The sequence below is a fragment of the Neodiprion pinetum genome, chromosome 5 (assembly GCF_021155775.2).
Source record: "Neodiprion pinetum isolate iyNeoPine1 chromosome 5, iyNeoPine1.2, whole genome shotgun sequence".
Lineage (NCBI taxonomy): Eukaryota > Metazoa > Arthropoda > Insecta > Hymenoptera > Diprionidae > Neodiprion > Neodiprion pinetum.
Window position 1 is genome coordinate 29,555,002 of NC_060236.1, and position 20,079 is coordinate 29,575,080.

At 36.6% G+C, this 20,079-nt stretch overlaps 3 protein-coding genes across 14 annotated transcripts; 1 reads left to right on the forward strand and 2 right to left on the reverse strand.

Annotated features, from left to right (window-relative positions):
• The first annotated feature begins 8 nt into the window (after positions 1-8).
• Positions 9-5,708, forward strand: Drp1 (dynamin related protein 1). 3 transcript variants are annotated; one of them, XM_046629197.2, is made up of 9 exons: positions 16-543; positions 1,524-2,088; positions 2,329-2,576; positions 2,665-3,195; positions 3,375-3,560; positions 3,790-3,939; positions 4,009-4,111; positions 4,214-4,425; positions 4,601-5,708. In XM_046629197.2, exons 1-9 carry the CDS (start codon positions 442-444, stop codon positions 4,655-4,657), a joined length of 2,154 nt encoding a protein of 717 aa, XP_046485153.1. In that variant the 5' UTR covers positions 16-441; the 3' UTR covers positions 4,658-5,708. The 3 variants fall into 3 exon arrangements, with proteins under 3 accessions (XP_046485154.1, XP_046485153.1, XP_046485152.1); XM_046629198.2 differs by having other exon boundaries at positions 9-543; positions 3,375-3,485; positions 3,790-4,111; XM_046629196.2 differs by having other exon boundaries at positions 46-543; positions 3,790-4,111.
• On the reverse strand, positions 4,421-18,784 carry LOC124220395 (SET and MYND domain-containing protein 4). 10 transcript variants are annotated; one of them, XM_069135988.1, is made up of 8 exons: positions 18,401-18,782; positions 15,045-17,836; positions 12,443-12,642; positions 8,826-10,831; positions 8,697-8,731; positions 7,687-8,617; positions 6,670-7,288; positions 4,421-6,570 (listed from the first exon to the last, which is right to left on the reverse strand). In XM_069135988.1, the coding sequence occupies exons 6-8, from the start codon at positions 8,608-8,610 to the stop codon at positions 6,095-6,097; spliced, it is 2,019 nt and encodes a 672-aa protein (XP_068992089.1). In that variant the 5' UTR covers positions 8,611-8,617; positions 8,697-8,731; positions 8,826-10,831; positions 12,443-12,642; positions 15,045-17,836; positions 18,401-18,782; the 3' UTR covers positions 4,421-6,094. The 10 variants fall into 10 exon arrangements, with proteins under 10 accessions (XP_068992089.1, XP_068992091.1, XP_046485159.1 ...); XM_069135990.1 differs by adding an exon at positions 18,166-18,327 and having other exon boundaries at positions 7,687-10,831; positions 18,401-18,784; XM_046629203.2 differs by having other exon boundaries at positions 7,687-10,472; positions 10,687-10,831; positions 18,401-18,783.
• LOC138191047 (uncharacterized) lies at positions 17,246-17,833 on the reverse strand. Its single transcript, XM_069136516.1, has one exon. The coding sequence runs from the start codon at positions 17,831-17,833 to the stop codon at positions 17,246-17,248; it is 588 nt and encodes a 195-aa protein (XP_068992617.1).
• Positions 18,785-20,079: the final 1,295 nt, after the last annotated feature.

Consider the following 20,079-nt stretch of genomic DNA (forward strand, 5'->3'; position numbering starts at 1 on the left):
AATTCAAATTTCAAATAACGGCCGCACTTAAAACCCATTCGCGATCCAATTCGCAATCGACCGCCTTGAGGAGAGTAAAGATGGCGGCTTGACGATTCCTGGCCGAGTGAATTCAGCCGGTGGATTAAACGGGAGTAGTGAGTTAAAAAGGGTATCGCTGGGTTAATGAGAGGTTTCGATTTCGTCGACGATCGATGCAGAAACCGCCTAGGTTTTAGTTTCTGTAAAATAAAACGATAATCCATCGATCTCTGCATACGCTCGAGCTGGATTTGTTGAAGGTGGTGTAGATGCTCGTAACTGTTGGAATCGCAGTATCCTCGATCTTCCGATTGTTCTTCAGCTTGTAATTTTCGTCGGGTGGCTAGAATTTCAGGCTCCGTTAATCTGTACAGAAATCGTGGTATTCCTCGACTACTCTTAACCTCGTCGTCGTCGATCATGGAGGCCCTAATTCCAGTGATAAATAAACTCCAAGATGTATTCAACACCGTTGGTGCTGACGCCATACAATTGCCTCAAATCGTCGTTCTCGGAACACAGGTTAATTATAATTTCACCTATACTATTGACAATGTGTCGGTACGTTTCAAACCATTGATTTAGACAGTCTCGCGTTTCTTCCTTAAAAGCCCGATCTTGCCCTCGGATCCTTGATCCTTTATCTTTGTGATCCTACTTGTCGTCGATATGACTTTTTCAGGTATTGTATTTCAAATTCGAAGAATATTATACTAAAATTATTTTACTTCACTCATTAAAATTACTATCGTTTAAAAGTTTCTATTTTTATCGATGATTTTTACTAGTTTTAGCATTTTCTTACAGTTGAATTTATTTTTTGCTGATGAGACCAGTGATGAAAGAAAACATATTTTTTTTCTTTTCCTAATGGAATCTTGCAAATCAATTCTTTGAAAACACTATTTTTTAATTTTATATCCATCTTTGGTTTCATTTTTACTCCTAAATTATTCGTCCACCTTAACGCCTACTTTCATAAAACATTTCTCCAATTTTTAGATTCTCATTGTTAGGTTACATTGCATGATCTGTGAATGACAACAAATATGAATTTTCTGAACAGGATCCAGCAAAAACTATTTTTCCAATTCAACAATCATTAAAATGAACATACAAGTGAAACTTTTAAAAAACGTTATCCCATTCCAAAATTACTTTTCTTTCATTACCACTTCCGGTATTAGTTATTTAGTGATTGCTAATGATTTTCAAAGATAAAAATTTTAATCCCTGTGCTAAACTATGAAAACACTTATTCTTGAGGTTGAGAGTTATCAGAATTGTTGATAAATTGAAATGAATCTAATTCCAGGAATAATTTTCTACTATGAATCAGAACTCCAGAAAACTGTGCAGTCACAAATAGTTTGGGAAAATGGTTATTTCTATGATGAATTACCTCTTCCAATTCCCTTGTGTTATCCATACATTATCCCATTTGAGAATGAAAAGAATATCCGACAAATGAAATGAGAATATATGTTTTCCATTGTATGCAGAGCTCCGGGAAATCGTCCGTCATAGAGAGTTTGGTAGGCCGCTCGTTTCTGCCCAGAGGGACTGGTATAGTGACTCGTAGGCCGTTGATTCTTCAGCTCGTTTATGCGCCGAAAGATGACAGGGAGCACAGAACAGCCGAAGATGGGACGCTTACCCTTGACGAGTGGGGTGTATTTTTGCACACTAAAAATAAAATATTTACAAACTTCGATGATATCAGGTTGGAAATTGAGGCTGAAACGAATCGGATGGCTGGATCCAACAAGGGAATTTGTCCTGAACCGATTAATCTGAAGGTTTATTCAACCTCGGTTGTAAATCTGACACTCGTCGACTTGCCAGGGATCACCAAGGTCCCCGTTGGCGATCAGCCCGAGGATATTGAAGCGCAAATCAGAAACTTGGTTCTGAAACACATTTGCAATCCAAATTCCATAATATTGGCCGTTGTAACCGCAAACACGGACATGGCGACCAGCGAGAGCCTCAAACTCAGCAAAGACGTTGATCCCGATGGAAGGAGAACCCTCGCAGTTGTTACTAAACTGGATCTAATGGACGCTGGTAATTTGACCAACTAAATAGTAACTTTGAACTGATATCTGATGTATTGAATTTTGTGGCGACGTATTTCTTTCTATCCTTCTTTTTTTCTCTCTTAAACTGGAGTTAAGTTTAAGAATTGATTTGATTAGCTAATCTTGATCTGAAAATTTGTCCCGAACAATTATATTTTTCTTGGAATTATTTTATCATTCATTTATACAACCCTGCTTGAGAGTCGCTTGTTATTTTGGGTTTGAGGAACGGATGCGATTGATATCCTGTGCGGACGGGTGATTCCTGTGAAGCTGGGGATCATAGGAGTTGTAAATCGTTCACAGCAAGACATAATGAATAACAAGTCTATCCAGGAAGCTCTTAAGGACGAAGCTGCCTTCCTGCAACGAAAATATCCTACTTTGGCAAACAGAAACGGCACTCCTTACTTAGCAAAAACCCTCAACAGACTTTTAATGCATCATATTCGCGATTGCCTTCCCGATTTAAAGGTAAGCCTTTGCTAAATTGTTAGTCAGGAGAGCATGTAAATCTGGTCCCTTCCTTCGGCCATGTAACAATTATTTATTCAAACAACAGACACGCGTGAATGTGATGGTCTCCCAATTCCAAACACTTTTAAACTCATATGGAGAGGATGTGGGAGACAAGAGCCAGACACTACTTCAGATAATAACCAAGTTTGCGAGCAGTTACTGTTCGACGATTGAGGGAACAGCAAGAAATATAGAGACTACCGAGCTCTGTGGAGGTGCTCGTATCTGCTACATATTTCACGAGACATTTGGACGAACACTAGATTCCATTCATCCACTGGCTGGTCTAACTAGGATGGATATTTTGACTGCAATTCGAAATGCGACGGGTCCCAGACCGGCTCTCTTTGTTCCCGAGGTCTCGTTTGAACTCCTGGTCAAGCGACAGATCAGGAGACTCGAAGAGCCTTCGCTACGCTGCGTCGAACTAGTTCACGAAGAGATGCAGAGAATCATTCAACACTGCGGCACCGAAGTTCAGCAAGAAATGCTTCGTTTTCCAAAACTACACGAACGGATCGTCGACGTTGTTACGCATCTTCTACGCCGACGATTACCGACAACTAATTCTATGGTGAAGATATTTCAAATACATTACACGCAACTTTGGTCTGCGTTTTGTGAAAATGGAGCATTGACATCGATTTCACTTAGACTTGCCTGAACGGTTTACCTTATTTGTAATGACGTTGCGACTAGTTTTTCGCTTATTTCGGCACTTGTTATAATTAACCAAGAGAATCTGTTTACAAGGTGGAGAATTTGGTCGCTATCGAGCTTGCTTACATCAATACCAAACATCCAGATTTTCACAAAGATGCGGCACTAGTCTCTTCGTTATTAAAGAATGCAGAGGCGGATCAAGTAAGACCCAGTAAAAGACATATATCTGCTTCTTCAAATACTTCTACAGGCAGTACGATTCTACCTTCCGAACAAGTGAGCAATAATAGTTGATCCATTCTTGGTTTAAATTGAACAATTTTATATTTTCGTCTATTTCTATCAACCATTGAATGTTTCTGAACAGAATTTTGAGAAAATTTTATTGTTCTCAGAACATACCTATATTGTCTTTTTTATCTCGCAAGTTGAAAAATTTTCTGATCAACTACAATCAATCAAATATTTTCGTCACATAAAAGCTTTGGTAACAATGTTTTGTCAGAATCAAAAAGCAGTCAACAATCGTGAGGAGCCACCGGTATTTAATAACGAACAAAGTAAAGAGGCACAAGCAAATCATTGGCTGCTGAGCAACTTGCTGCCGCAAGTAAAGTCTGATTCAACAAGCGGCAATTCCATCGATGGATCTCCAGTAAGATATAGGGATGGAAGTCCCATTCCTAATCCTACACCTAGCCCAAATTCTGTTTCGGATTTACAGCGGGGATCGCCACAGCAAAAACCAGTAAATCTACTCCCAGAAGTTCCGATGCAAACTTCTCGGAAGCTTAGTGATCGTGAGCAACGTGACTGTGATGTGATCGGTAAGATATCTGGAATGATTAATGGTTCGATCTTTGTCCTTTTTTTTTTAATCTACAGTTTTGTTCAACTATAAATAATTAATGTTATTTTATACTTTTCAGAGCGTCTTATCAAGTCGTATTTTTACATAGTTAGAAAATCAATTCAGGACAGCGTACCGAAGGCTGTTATGCATTTCCTCGTTAATTACGTTAAGGACAATTTACAGAGCGAGTTGGTCACTCACCTGTACAAAACGGACCACATTGAGTCGTTACTTAATGAGAGCGAACACATCGCCGTGAGGCGTAGGGAAGCTGCTGATATGCTCAAAGTGCGTACATTGTTTATTTTTTTTTTTTTTCCTTACAAATATTATCGTTTGTTCACTTGGGAGTCTCGAAACGTTAACCGATCGAGAGACCCGCTTTAAGGACAATGGAAATATAATTCATACAATTATTCGATCGCTGAAGAATGGTGTATAATTATATTTATATCATTTACAGGCACTAACAAAGGCTGGGCACATCATAAGCGAGATTCGTGAGACACATATGTGGTGATCATCGTCACTAGTCGTATGAGAAATGCACAGGTGCAGAAATGCTAGTAACAAATAGGTATATCACTTGCGTCTGGACATACGCCGGTAATTGATTGAATTAATGCCATTTGCCTGTTGAATCAAACGGTTCTGTTTTCCAAGCGGTTGTCCAATATCCTGAAAACTGCTCGAGTATGCAATTCTTAAAAATGCAAAGTTCCAAGTTCTTCGAATGCATAATTTAAGAAATCAAATTATCGTATTCGAGTTAATGTCCAGGGTATTCAGGAGAACAAAGAGTGTAAAACTTCACATGGAAAATAGAATCGAGTGTATATTTTTATTTCAGGGAGCTTTTCTTTTTTTATTTTTTTTTTTCCCCCCATCTTACTTATTGTTATCATTCGTAGTTATGGCGTAGTTATCGACTGCAATTTCATGTGTGAATTCTTACTCGGGAATGAAACATAAGTGTCGAATGTATACCTGGCATAGGCATCGAGGTATATATGTAAAATGGTAGTGCTGTATTAATTATTCTATTTTTAATTGATTCTAATTGTTAATGATGTTTACTGTACTATTGTATAAAAATGACGTATACAATTATTACGAAAAACTAGGAAATAGGAAACGCGCGCACGTGCCGGTAATCACGCATTAATTTTTAAACGATTCAAAGCTATAAAAGCAAGCCGAATTCACATAGGTTGTTTTCGCTGTCTGCGTTAAATTCTGAAATTCTTTGTGGTATATAAATTTTCAAAAATACAGTTTAAACCATTTTTCTGCAAAAAAAACGTACCGACATTTTTCGCTGTATCAAGAAATTCACTATTACTTCGGTTCGTAATTCCGAATTTTGTAACCGAGGTATTACAGCAAAATTCGAAATTTAGAAAGGCAAATATCGATACTTTTCCCCCCTTGTTTTTCTCTCTTTAGATTTTTTCATGTACATAAAAAAAGTTAGACAGAAGTTTGACTTTCTGCCATGCTTAAACTTTGTAAATATATTTAAGAAAAACAGAGTGAAATTCACGTCGAAAAAAAAAAAAAAAATAGAATTACTGCGCAAAAAATCCAAAGATCGCTAATATATTCTTGTCGTTCGTTTATATTCATATACTCGAGCAAAAAATTCTCTGATTCTACAATTGTACTGTTTTTAATTATTATCCATAATTAATTTTTCTTAGATATTATTGCTAGGCGATTTTTTTCTCTTCTATATATACATTATTTTTTTTTTATTTTTTTAATTTTTTTCATTTGTGTTTTTCTTTTCCTCTTTCTTTTTAGACAATTCCAAGTATCATGAGTGTGAATCCAATAATAAATCATAAGCAGTAATATTAAAAACGTTTGCCCGTTTTCTTTCATCTTCGTTTTTATATAGTTTAACTAACACATTATCTGTCATTTATTCAAGACCGAAACCCGAGAACCAAATGCTTCACTTAGATGTGCAACCTACACTATTGAAACATTGTATTAATGCTTGCTGAGTCCTAACAGCCTCCATGCTATAATCCGAAATTGTTTTATCAAGTAGCTCAGCGTGATGCAACAATATAGGCAAAGCGGCCATATGGTTTCCATCCAACATATTTTGAATCGCTATCAATCTATGTCGGACAGATTCGGTGACAATCTTACTTGTTTTCGCTCTATCAACTCTGGTAGCACACTTTGTGCAAGAATTTTTTAACTTCTCACAAATCTGGACACATTTTTTACATTTGTACAACAAATCTGAAAGTGGTAGTGACAAATTCTTGCTGCAAGCTTCGCAGTTGCAATTAAAATTGTATTTTTTAAAGAGGTAGTTATGCCTCTCTGATTTAATGTCGCGCAGAAAATGCGGTCCGTAACAATCCAAAATTTCTGTGCCCTTCGGAATGAAGCGTATAGCTCGTACGACGACTTTTCCTTGAATGTAAAATTGTGTAATGAAATCTCGACGCCGTATTTCTAGACTTATATCATTAATTTCATCCCAATTATTGTAGAGAAATTATCAAAATTTACCTCTAGGATAACTATGGCGAACCACATTCGGGTAACAGCTGTGATTTGTCAAGCTAACCGTTGCATAAATTGCTCCACCAACGGTTTTTGGTTCCCAGACTTTAGTGCCCTTATCCAAAACATTTTCGACTATCTCGTATGCATTGGAATTTATTGCTTGCAAATGGCGAAGGGTTGCCGATGCTAAAATGTGTTCTTCGTCGTCACCAATTTCAATTTTTGGCAATATTTTGGTGGACACGTATCTGAAACATTTAGCCAGAAGTATGCTGTGTAACGCATGCATGAGATTCACCTTTGGGTCGATATCTTTGGAATTCGTTTCCAGCGAATAAACAGTGCTATAGTCCATCGGGTCATATTCTTTATTTAATCCAATTTCTAGTCTCTTTTTATTAATATCATTATCCGAATGATACTTTTTCAAGTCAGCACTCAGTTTATCGTCTTTCTCTATATCCATGTTTCGTGTTGCCAGCATAACGGTTGCCCTATATGCTAACAAAAGTCGTGAACTTTGTATTTCCTTCATACTATAAAAGTAATCAAAGACTGTACACTCCCAGCGATGATACTTTTCCCACGACTCTATTCTACATTCCTCCGAACAATAATTTACCTGAAAATTATCGTTATTATCATCATTGTCATTATTGATACTATCTGTGCATAATTGTTGTTATACAATTTCTCCTCATTAACATAATATTGTTTAATTTTGCTTTTTCAGGAAAGAAGTCCATACTTTTATAGTAAAAATTCGTCTCGCTAACTTCGCATGAAATATTCTAAACAGTTGAAAAAAAGTTGTGAAAAGCTCTGCGACGATTTATTGTAACTGAATTGCAGAAAAAACAGATATTATTTTTTCTTTGTTTATACAGACTTCATTTCTGTTTGGAAAATTTTTAAAGCAATTCGGTTTTTAGAAAAAATGATAGTAAAACTTGTACAATTCCAGCATAGAATTCCTATTTGGAATTTCAATTTGTGTCGCATATTTAAGCGATTACTCACTGTTTGGCAATTGCGACATGGTATTTTAACGGTCTCCGTAGATTTTAAAGACTTGTGGCAATGAAGGCAGTTTTTTTCGAGCATTGCTTCATCAGTGCTCCAAGCAAAAGGCTCGTCAACTAGCAAAACACTACCAGTTTTTATATTCCTTGTAGCGACCAAATGCCTGCCCCTTGTCTGATCATACTGTAGGGCTACGGCGTCTGAACAGCTCTGTAACTTTTCATTTTGTTTACCCAAAACTCTGGGGATAGCTATCTGATCATCGTTTTGAGCATCGGATGTTCTACTATGGCTATATTTTTCATTCAAAACGCCGAGAAACGGGGAAAGTTTTTCTAACTTTTTTTCATCGCTTATTTGCTCTCCACCTTGTTGTTCTATAGATTGAAAGAAGTGTTTTGCTTCCCTTATACCTTCTCTGGCTAAAATTTTCGCCTTTTCTGTGTCTCCCAAGATTTTTAGACACCTTATTTCGTAGGACAAACATTCCATTTTCAAGATTTGATGGTCTCTTTCGTTTAAATTTGGGAAAATTTTTTCATTCAAAACTGAAGACATGTGTTGACAATCCATCAAACATTTTTTAAAATATTCAGCCGCGAAGAAGCAGCGAATACGGTCCATCAGAGCGTCCAGAAACACTGTAGAGTTGTTAATATTGGCCGCAAATACCGCTTTTGTAAGTTGGAATATTTTTTCATCATGTTTTACCGTTTGAGCAGATTGAATTAGAAATTTCTCAGCCTCTTTATCACATTTTGGTCGATAGGATTCTTTTATTGTCCAATTACGAAGCTCGGGGATTTTTCGAACTATTTCAATAACTTTATTAGAGTTTCCACTCTTTGATTGGTCGACGAATTTTTCGAAAAATTTACGCTCTGTCGCGGAGCGATAAGCTGTATCGAAATAGCTATTCATTCTAATTCTGAAACAAAACTTTTTTAACACACGGAATTCGGTGTAGACACATGGAGAGATTCTAATTTTCTTTCGGTATCACTCACCCAGTTATTGAGTATATTTTAAATGTTTGTATCCACTAGAATAATTATATTTATTAGAGTGATCGTTGAATTGATATTATTTTGACTATAGAACATTCGTACGTATGTAATTAATCGAAACAGATATACCTCTAAATTTAGATTTCACATTTTCATCTTCCTCAACTGGTAAAGGTGCGATCTTTTTCCACACGGGTGACTTTTTATCAATTATATCGGTACAATTTTTTTCCATCGCAAAATATTACTGTATGATTCATTTCCATCGGAGTCTGTGCTACTTTTCTTTATCAGCACCGCACACTTACTGTGAATCCGGATAATTTAAGACGAGAAAATGTGCATTTTAGTTTGAACTTGGGAAACTAGTCAAGCTAGCGGTGATAATCCCATTATTTCGTCTCGATATTTAAATTACGGTAAAACGCTTGCTCTTGACATCAGTATAAACGATCTAGTATTTTAGAAACCCATTTCCAACAAATGTCCGTTAAGAAAAATTTACTTGTACGGTAGTAATTCGAACTTCGAACGACTTGCGCATTAATCACGTGATTTTAGTCGCTCGAAACAAACGAGGGCAAGTATATATTTCTTGGCAAGCTTTCGTTCTTCAACCGAACAATAGTACGTGGCGTATACATACAATGTTGTTTTTGGCACTGTTACCAGGGTCATTCCACACAGTATGTACAATGTATCTAGTGCGTGCAAAGATCGCGAATGAAACACTTACGCAGGGTCGTATCTCAATGAGGTGACAATTACGTGAAATGATTTTTTTCTTCTTTTTTTGTGTCACGAAACTACGTACAAATATACACATCAATGTAAATTTGGTCTGTTTACTGATACAGTTGCTCTCTAAAGTCAGAGATATGCAAAAATAATTTTTGACAACTTGGCCCGTCCGTTGTTTTCGACATATAGTCGTGCAAGTTGGCGCGCGTTTGCGACCTGTTTTTGTTGTTGAAAATCAGCTAACTAACCTTACGCAAAATTTGTAACGTGATCGGGCCAATAACACGAGTTGATAGTAGTAAAGTAAAATTAAAATTGCATAAAATATTTATTCAGACATTTTCTGTATCATGCATCGTGTAAATAAACACGCACGTAAATATAATTACAATATTTTCAGTTGCATACAATAATATGAGGTCAAATGTGTAAGCGTCGTGAGAAAAATTGTGATCAATTTTTGTTTAAAAGTAATTCGCATTCGCCCAATAAGGCCAGCAACGAAGATCATTTGTCGTAAAGCAGCGTGTCTGCTATAATTCTATTCTACAATGAGTTTCCCCCGTCTTCGTTATCGGAAACCTTTTTGGTTTCCTGTATACTTTGAAATATTATTAAACATTATTTCGTCATTGGCTGGACATGCCTTGTATTAATTGAAAATAGAACGGCGTTAATTATCAGTGAAAATCTACTGTATCATTATACTACGACATAAAATTTTCTTATATTAATGAGCTTATTAGCACAAAATAAAGTTCATATATTTAACGTTAGAAATAACAATAAGTATACTTTTTCATATATAAATATTGACGTGTCCGTTGCAGTTAGTTGTGAACGATTTTTTGTTTCCAATTCAGCACCTTTTGTCCTATTTAATCAGTTTTCAAATTAGCCCGATGAGTTGCATCAGATCTTGCGGAAATTTAATTGTCTTCACGTATTTGTATTCAGCACTTTTATATCTATGATGCGTAGACTTTGATAATAGCGAAAATAAGTGACGTTCAACGCGGTCAGTAAAGACCAAATCTGAAAGAGTCGGTTGACTGTGATCATGGTATCATTAGTAAAATAACGTAGAATATCAGTATGCCGGTAACTACGGACACTGTGATAATTATGCATTTCTGAGAGCGGCGATCCGAGCAAAAGCAATCGGAACCGCTTCCAACACTTCCTACTCCTCCCCGCGATGGTGGGTAATATGAAGTGTGTGGAGAGGTGTAAACATTTTTATAAGTACAAGGATCATCATCATGGAGCCAGATGTTTGCGCTGCCATGGTGGTAATTTTCAACACCACCAATATCACCTCCACAGTCGCCCCCATAGCCTCCACCGTCATTTCCGTAGTCGCCTCCGCAGTCGCCTCCGTAGTCCAACATGGCCTAAAATATTTCAACCTGTGCAGTTTATCTTTACGCACCGATCTCTAGAAGATCAGTATCCTTGCGTTTCAATGGTATACGTGTATCTCGTCATATCGTAAAAAACGTTTCATTCTGACCTAGTATAGGTATGTATGCTTCATACCAATTGTACGAGTTTTAATCTAGGGAAAATATTCTGATTAACATGTATAGAAACAAACAATATATATTGGAATTGGGAATAGCTTATTCCAGTTGCGAATTTAGATCGTATCTAAATTGCAGCATCCCTGCAATTTCAACTTGCAGACTAATATCGTGCCGGCTAAGCGAAATCAAATAGACAAATTATAAGAATAGACTAATTAAAAACGTTATGTCTCAATCTAGCTTATGCCATTGATGGAGAAAATGTTTTAAGCCAGCCGCACCGCTAAGACCGAGGGGGTAACTACTGGGCATGTTCGTGTTCCAACCATTACGCATTTCACAACTGTTTTTCGTACTGTTTCACACTAGGTATTTCATACTATTTCAAAAGCATATTTTACAAATATTTCGCACCATTTGAAATTCTACTGCCCCAATTTTTTGATGAGTGGTTACTCCTTGGATAAGACCCCAAAAGCGAGTTAAGGTTCGCAATGATCGCTTAACCCTACACTGATATTCCAAGGTAACTAGTTACCCCAGTGTTCTCATCGTCAAGCTTGCTTTTTTTCAACTTTTCATGCATTTGGACTGAGCCATTAACTCTAAAAAGTCAACTAGGAAAACAGTAGAGCAAACAAGGTTGGGAATCTACGCGTGTAATGAGGTTTTGTACGTCACATGTATAGTACTGTATTTTACAGGTCCATCGACTTAGCGGTTTCGTAAAACTTTTACATGCATCCCTCTCTTCCACTAAAATCCGGAAACGCATTTAAGACCTGTTAGCATATATTTTAAAGGGAAATCACAGAAGTAATATATTATCATCCAAATTAATACGTTCGCTGAGCACGACGCGTAATGCACGCGCGAAAAAAGTCGTACTGCTACTTTGTATGAGCGCGCATAAATACGTATTGGGACAAAGGTGATTTACGCTTTTGCGTTTCCCATAAACACTTGCATCCCAGAGTTTTTTTTAGGTCGAACAATATTTTTTTTTAGAATGCACTGATACGGGAAGGAAATCTCATTTTCACCTCACAGAGAAAGGATAATAATAAGCAAAGAATTATCGCAAATTGAACATGCATGTATGTTTAAGTATATTCTCTAAAGTTTACGAAAATAGATACTTCCGTTAACAATGATATCACGTATTAAATTTTTTGCCACAAAAATGAAAAATTTGGAAATATTGATAAATGATAAGTTGACTGTCGGTCCCCAGGGATTGACGCCACCGCTTAATATATATTAATAAATAATAGAACGTGGTGATTACTGCGAAATAAAATACGTATCACGATCTACTCTTTATTAATTTCCTCACTCCGTTACTTCGATTGAAAGTTGTTGGTAAGCCATCGAATATCGTCATTTTTAAATTTTATATTTTCGTGCGCAAGTGCCATTTGAAACGCGTATAATACGATGTCAAAAAACTTAGCACGTATTATACGGTATAATACTTACGTACGTCTTGTAAACGTTCCTTGCGTTTCCAACACTGATTATACGAGATACGGAAAATTGTGGTCAGTGCTACCAGGGGTACTACGCATTAGGGTGCTACCATTCAACACAATCAATGATGAACGACGACTCGGCTGCTGGAGTGGTTGCTTGCCTCTCCGCATGCACGAGATATTATATGGCATGTGCCTGAAATATAACTGGTAATCGTAAGTTTCGAGATGTACTGGAAACGGAAGAAAAAGATCGACTGATTTTTTTCCTGCTTACCTTTTCGTCATTGAATACCAGAGAGAAGTCAACAATAATACATTTTTTGGCGAGCACTGGTATAGCAACCAATGTGTACCAAAAGGTACCAAACGCGTTTTCGCGACTCTGGTCCTTTCCGGTAGGGGCGGAGCAAGCGATTTTGGTATAAAACCAGAATAAACCCTACTCTGTAGCGTAGTCGAAACTGGTTGAATTAGAAGCAGGGCGGTCTCTGAGCCGAAATTTAAATACAGGCGAATATACAATCGGGAATTAGACATGGAATGTGTTGAGTGTATCAACGAATACGGGGAAAAAATTGTTAAATACTGATAAAACTGGAATTCATTTCTGCACTTGAGTCTTCTTCCCAATATTTCGCGCCTTTAATCACGAACAGAACGAACCAGAGCGTTTTAGTGTGACGTCAACTTATAGTATAAACTTGACCAGAGTTAAGCTCCGCACATACCAGAAGCAACGACGTTTTATACCACTGGTTTATACCACTGTATTCGCAAAAAAATGCCTTACGACTATATTACTGTATACTACACCGCGGTTGACCAAGATCGTTGCCCGTTACGAACCTATACTGAAGATATTTATAGTAACGCAATTTTAGTCAAAATATGCGAAAAAACGGCGTTCCATGTAATCAAAAGTAACGTTGATGGCTAAAATCCCATCACAGAGTAGTACATTATCATTTACAGCACGTGATATTCCTATGTGGAACATGCGGTTGTTTTCAGGTGTTTTATAGTAGCATTGAGTAACCATATTCGTGATCATGGAGCGCGTGGCAAACAAAATCCACAAAATTAAGTTCTGTCACGTTGATCATGATGATTGTCTTATGATGATTGTCTGTCAGATAGCGTTCGTAGTAAAGATGGCCCTTAGAGCATGTTTCATAAATTTCAGTATGCAGTTTTAATAGCGGAAAAGTTTTTTGATAATTTACAGTGTCATTCAAAATATTTTTCAGTTTAGGTAAAAATATTCGTTCGTCTTTCACTTACTATATCAAATAGTTACTTAAGTAACTAAGATAATGATAATAATTGATACTTTAATCATATGAATTGATATTGTATTGCATCCTTCATGGGAGTAAAAAACTATTACGAAGCTTGGGGATTTCTCGAACTATTTCAATAACTTTATTAGCGTTTTCACTCTTTGGTTGGTCGACGAATTTTTTGAAAAATTTACCCTCTGTCGCGGAGCGATAAGCTGTATCGGAATAGCTATTCATTCGGATTCTGGAACAAAATTTTTCTAACAAACGGAATTCGGTGTAGACACACGGGGAGATTCTAATTTACTTTCGGTATCACTCACCCAGTTATTGAACACATTTTAAATGATTGTATCCCCTAGAATAACTATATTTATTAGAGTGATCGTTGAATTGATATTATTTTGACTACAGAACATTCGTACGTATGTACTTAATCGAAACAGATAAACCTCTAAATTTAGATTTTACATTTTGATCTTCCTCAACTGGTAAAGGTACGATCTTTTTCCACGCGGATGACTTTTTATCAATTATATCGATACGATTTTTTCCCATCGCAAAATATTACTGCATGATTTATTTGCGTCGGGGCGTGTACTAATTTTCTCTAGCAGCACCGCAAACTTACTGTGAAACCGGATAATTTAAGACGAGAAAATGTGCATTTTAGTTTGAACTTGGGAAACTAGTCAAGCTAGCGGTGATAATCCCATCATTTCGTCTCTATATTTGAATTACGGTAAAACGCTTGCTTTTGACATCGGTATAAACGATCTCGCATTTCAGAAACCCATTTCCAACACATATCCGTAAGAAAAATTGACTTATACGATAGTAATTCGAACTTCGAACGACTTGCACATTAATCACGTGATTTTAGTCGCTCCAACAAACGAGAGCAAATGGGTGCTTTCCATTTACTGACTCAAATCGACTTGTGTCGCTATTTTTGGTGTACCGGCCAATCTGGGCAAAGGAATACACCAGAAATAGCGACACAAGTCGACTTGAGTCAGTAAATGGAAAGCACCCAATATATGTTACTTGGCAAGCTTTAGTCAGCCCTCTGACACACGCTGGTAAAAGTGGTTCGCAAAATGTCCCTCGATTCTGCCGCCAATCTTCATATCAGTGGCGCTAGTAGGTGTCTGAAAAGCTTGCGCGCGGTCAGCAAGCATGTCAAAAGTCTACTAGCGCCACGTAGAGGAACTAAAAAACGGGGACAAAACGCGTACAATTTTTTAGTATACGAGCAGCGGCGAGTGTCAGGGGGCTGCTTGCTTTAGTTCTTCAACCAAACAATAGTACGTGGTGTATACATACAATGTTGTTTTTGGCACTATTACCAGGGTCATTCCACACAGTATGTACAATGCATCTTTTCACGTACAAAGATTGCGAATGAAACACTTACGCAGGATCGTATCTCAATGAGGTGTCAATTACGCGAAATGATTTTTTTCTTCATTTATTTGTGTTACGAAATTACGTACAAATATACACATCGACGTAAATGTGGTCTGTTTACCGATACAGTTGCTCTCTAAAGTCAGAGATATGCAAAAACAATTTTTGACAACTTGGCACGTCCGTTGTTTTCGACATATAGTCGTGCAAGTTGGCGCGCGTTTGCGAACTATTTTTGTTGTTTAAAATCTGCTAACTGATCTTACGCAAAATTTGTAACGTGATCGTGCCAATCACACGAGATCATAGTAGCAAAGTATCTGAAGTATCTAACAAAGTATCTAAAATAAAATATTTATTTAGACATTTTTTGTAATATACATCGTGACAATAAACACGCACGTCAATATAAGTACAATATTTTCAGTTACACAGAAAAATATGAGGTCAAATGTTTAACCGGTTGACTGGCATGGCATTTTGCACTATTCATGCTCGAACTGGCAAAGTCCAAAAATAAAGCGAATCACATAATATTTGGAATATAGAGATGTTTTGAGTCGCTGAATCGATTTTGGGGGTTATTATTACGATTTGCCAGCTCCCAACCCCTATTTATAGGGGTGGGGGGTTAATATTTCAATTTTTCCAATTCATCAGAAAATGTTTTTAAATTTTTAAATGAGGCCATTGCAGCAGATACTTCTAATTTTGTCTACTACTCTCAACCCCTAAATTGAGGATTGGGTGAATTTTTCAATTTATTCAATACCTTCTAAATTTCAATTTCTCCTCTATCGTATTCAAATTGTTTGTACTGATGGTTTTTCGTATTTTTAATTTTATCACAGTAATTATTTTTTCATGTATCATTCCTAAAAGTTAAAAAATGTTATTACGGGTTGATTTTTTAGTGTCTTCTTTTTACTTATTTTTTTTTTTTACTAAAAACTTGCAAATTTTTCCATACCTGAATTTTCATAATTTCCGTAATCGGGGGTTCAAAACATCTAATACAATATAGGTCATTTATATATCTCCAGAGTACTTATTTTTTCGTTCGTCATATTGGGTGGGCCATTTTAAGTCGGCTATTATACAATTTGAAAGTCTGATTTAAAAATCATAATCAGTGACCAAAAAACTCCTCTATACAGTTTTAAAAAATTTCAAAAATGATTAAACAACAAGTCATTTTTGCTCAACCATATTGAGTCCGCCATAATGAATTTTAAAATTTTGACTTCAGATCTGTAATCAATTACGGCAATAACCCCTATATAAAATTATGCTAAAATCTCTGTAACATATCAACATTTGTAACCATTTTGGATCGGTCATTTGGGATCCGCCATATTGAATTTTGCAATTCCATTGCCAGATTCAGATTCAGTGACCTCAAAAACCATTGTACACCAAGTTTCATTCAAATTGGTTGAAAAACAAGGAAGTCATTCGATTTCATCATGTATGATACATAAGCAGAATTGGCACAACTTTTTTTACATCATATATCATATACAATGCCAGTCGCCAGTAATTCGCATAGGTGGAATAATTTCTATAGGAATGTGAACATGCCCAATAACGCCTGCAACAAAGATCATTTGTCATAAAGCAGCGCATGCGCTATAATTCTATTCTACAATGAGTTTTCCCCATCTTCATTATCAGAAACCTTTTTGTTTCCTGTATATTTTGAAATATTATCAAACATTATTTCGTCATTGGCTGAACATGCCTTATATTAATTGAAAATAGACCGGCGGTAATTACCAGTGAAAATCTACAGCACAAAAAGTGTATAATTATTACTGCGATATAAAATTTTCTTATTAGAAATAACAATAAGTATACTTTTTCATATAAAAATATTTACGTCTCCATTGTGCTTTGTTGTGAACGATTTTTTTTACAATTCGGCACCTGCTGCCCTATTTAATCAGTTTTCAAATTAGCCTAATGAGCTGTATCAGATCTCGCGGAAATTAATTTTCTTCGTGTGTTTGTATTCAGCACTTTTATATCCATGATGCGTAGACTTCGATAATAGCAAAAATAAGTGACATTTAACGCGGTCAGTAAAGACTAGATCTGAAAGAGTTGGTAGACTTCGATCACCGCATCATTACTAACATAACGTAGAATACAAGCATTCCGGTAACTACGGACATTGTGATTGTTATGCATTTCGCAGAGGCGCCATCCGGACAAAAGCAATCAGAAGAACCGCTTCCAACTCTTCCTGCTCCTCGCCGCGAGGATCGGTAATAAGAACTGTGTGGAGAGGTGTATACATTTCTGTACGTGCAAGGATCGTCATCATGGAGCCAAACGTTTGCGCTGCCATGGTGGTAATCTTCAAGGCCAACAATATCACCTCCAAAGTATCCACGTCCAAACTCTCCACTGTCAGTTTTGCCCTCACAGTTTTTACTACAATCGTCATCTCCACACGATCCACTCTTGCATTTGCCTCCAGAGTCTTCACCACCATGGTCGCCTCCACTACCATAGTCGTCTTCACACGATTTAATCTCGATACTGCCTCCAGAGTGTCCACTACCATAGTCGTCATCACACGATTTAATCTCGATACTGCCTCCAGAGTCTCCACCACCATAGTCGCCTCCATACGATCCACCCCCGCTGTCGTTTCCACAGTCCCCACCGTCACTTCCGCAGTCTCCTCCGCAGTCCGACATGGTCTAAAATGTTTCAACCTGTGTAGTTTATCTTGACCTAACGTACCGATCTCTAGAAGATCAATATCCTTGCATTTCAAAGGTATACCTGTATCTTGTCATATTGTATATATCGTTTCATTCTGACCTAGTATAGGTATGTATATAGCTTATCAATTGTACGAATGTTAATCTGGGGAAAATGTTATGATTAACATGTATAGAAACAAACAATATCTATTAGAATTGGGAATAGCTTATTCCAGTTACGAATTCAGATCTTATCCAAATTGCAGCATCCGTACAATTTCAACTTGCAGACTAATTTCGTAAATCTTTTACGTAATACGTACGTATTATAAACGTTTCTCGCGTTCCAAACCCTGATTATACGAGATACGGAAAATACCACGCATTGAGGTGCTACCATTCAACACTCTCAATGGTGAACACTACGACTCGGCTGCTTGAGTGGTTTTTTGCCTCTCCGCATTTACGAGATATATAATATGTGCCTGAAATATAACTGATAATCGTAAGTTTGGAGATGTGCGAAAAAAACGATCCACAAACTTTTTCCCTGCTTACCTTTTCGTGATTTAATACCAGATAGAAGTCATCAATAATGGCTATATCACACCGCTGTTAACCAAGACCGTCTCGCGGTACGAACTTATATTGGAGTTATTTATAGTAACGCAATTTTAGTCAAAATATGCCAAACAACGGCGCTCCATGTAATCATAATCAGAATAAAACTAAGGTCAATGGCTAAAATTTCATCACAGAGTAGTACATTATCATTAGTTCAGCACGTGATATTCCTACGTGTAACATGCGGTTGATGTTTTCAGGTTTTTATTGTAGGATTGAGTAACCTATTCGTGATATAGCGTAAGCCGTGTCGCAAACGACATCCCAAAATTGAGTTCTGTCACGTTATCGGGTGCTTACCATTTACTGACTCAAATCGACTTGTGTCGCTATTTCTGGTGTAACCGGCCAATCTGGGCAAAGGAATACACCAGAAACAGCGACACGAGTCGTCTTGAGTCAGTAAATGGAAAGCACCCATCAATCGCGTTGCCTCCCCAGTAAATGCGATGTCTTATGATGATTGTCTGTCAGATGGCGTTCGTAGTAGAGATGGCCACTATGCTAAAACTTGTCTATGGAAACTATCCATGGATACTATGGACTGCTATGGATGCGTCGACGAATCAAGTCCAAAAAAATAATCGAACACGACTTGATTGAAAGGGTAAACATGAATAGATTAATCGATTATTTCGTATTTTTTTGAAACAGTGAATATGAAACGAAAATTTCGTAAATTTCAGTATGCAGTTTTAATTAATAGCGGAAAAGTTTTTTGATAATTTACAGTTTCATTCAAAATATTTCTCACTTTAGGTGAAAATGTTCGATTATCTTTCACTTACTATATCAAATAGTTACTTAAGTAATTAGGACAGGTCTCTCTGTTAGGACAATGATAATTGATACTTTAATCCTATAAAAAATAATCGATTTAATCGGTGCCGGCATTTTGAAATCAATTTTCTCAATAAAAACCATAGATTCGTGTGTGGTTGATGCTGAAATTAAACGAAAAAAATTAAATAAGGTAATTATAAAATGATATGAATATAATATAAGAGACTTAGATGACTTTAAATATTTTATTTAGAGTCTTGATACTAGACACATGTATCTTTTTTTCTACCATGTAACTCATGGTTTTTGTTCGTAAAATCGTTCTGAAAGCAATAATTGGACTGGTAAGTAGATAAATCTTTTCGTTTTTTAATAGGGAAACGAATGATGAAAAGCAAATTTAATTTCATTGAAGTTTAGTTGGTGAGAAATTCGAATAACCACCAAAAGTGCTAAAAAACAGCAAAAACGTAATTTTTTTAACATAATCTCATATATTTTTTTTGTAATGAACCGATATCCAAATTTCAAACGCCATTTTGAATGGCCAGCAAGCAACTGATGCTACCGTCGGCTCAACGTTACTGCTAGATAGTGAAACTGAATTGTGGTGACGGTCGCAGGCCGATAATGTAAATTTTTAGCTTTGGAGCGCAGTTTAAACGTCAACTGGTATCGTAAACGATCCGGTACGTGTGTTCTAGGGTTAACAATCCCAGTATCAATTATGGATGATTATTATCTTATGGACTTTGCTTACTACAGAAATCACGTGTTTTTCTAATTCACTGAACTGCAAAGAAAGGATCTGTTAGTTAGCTGTTAAAGTA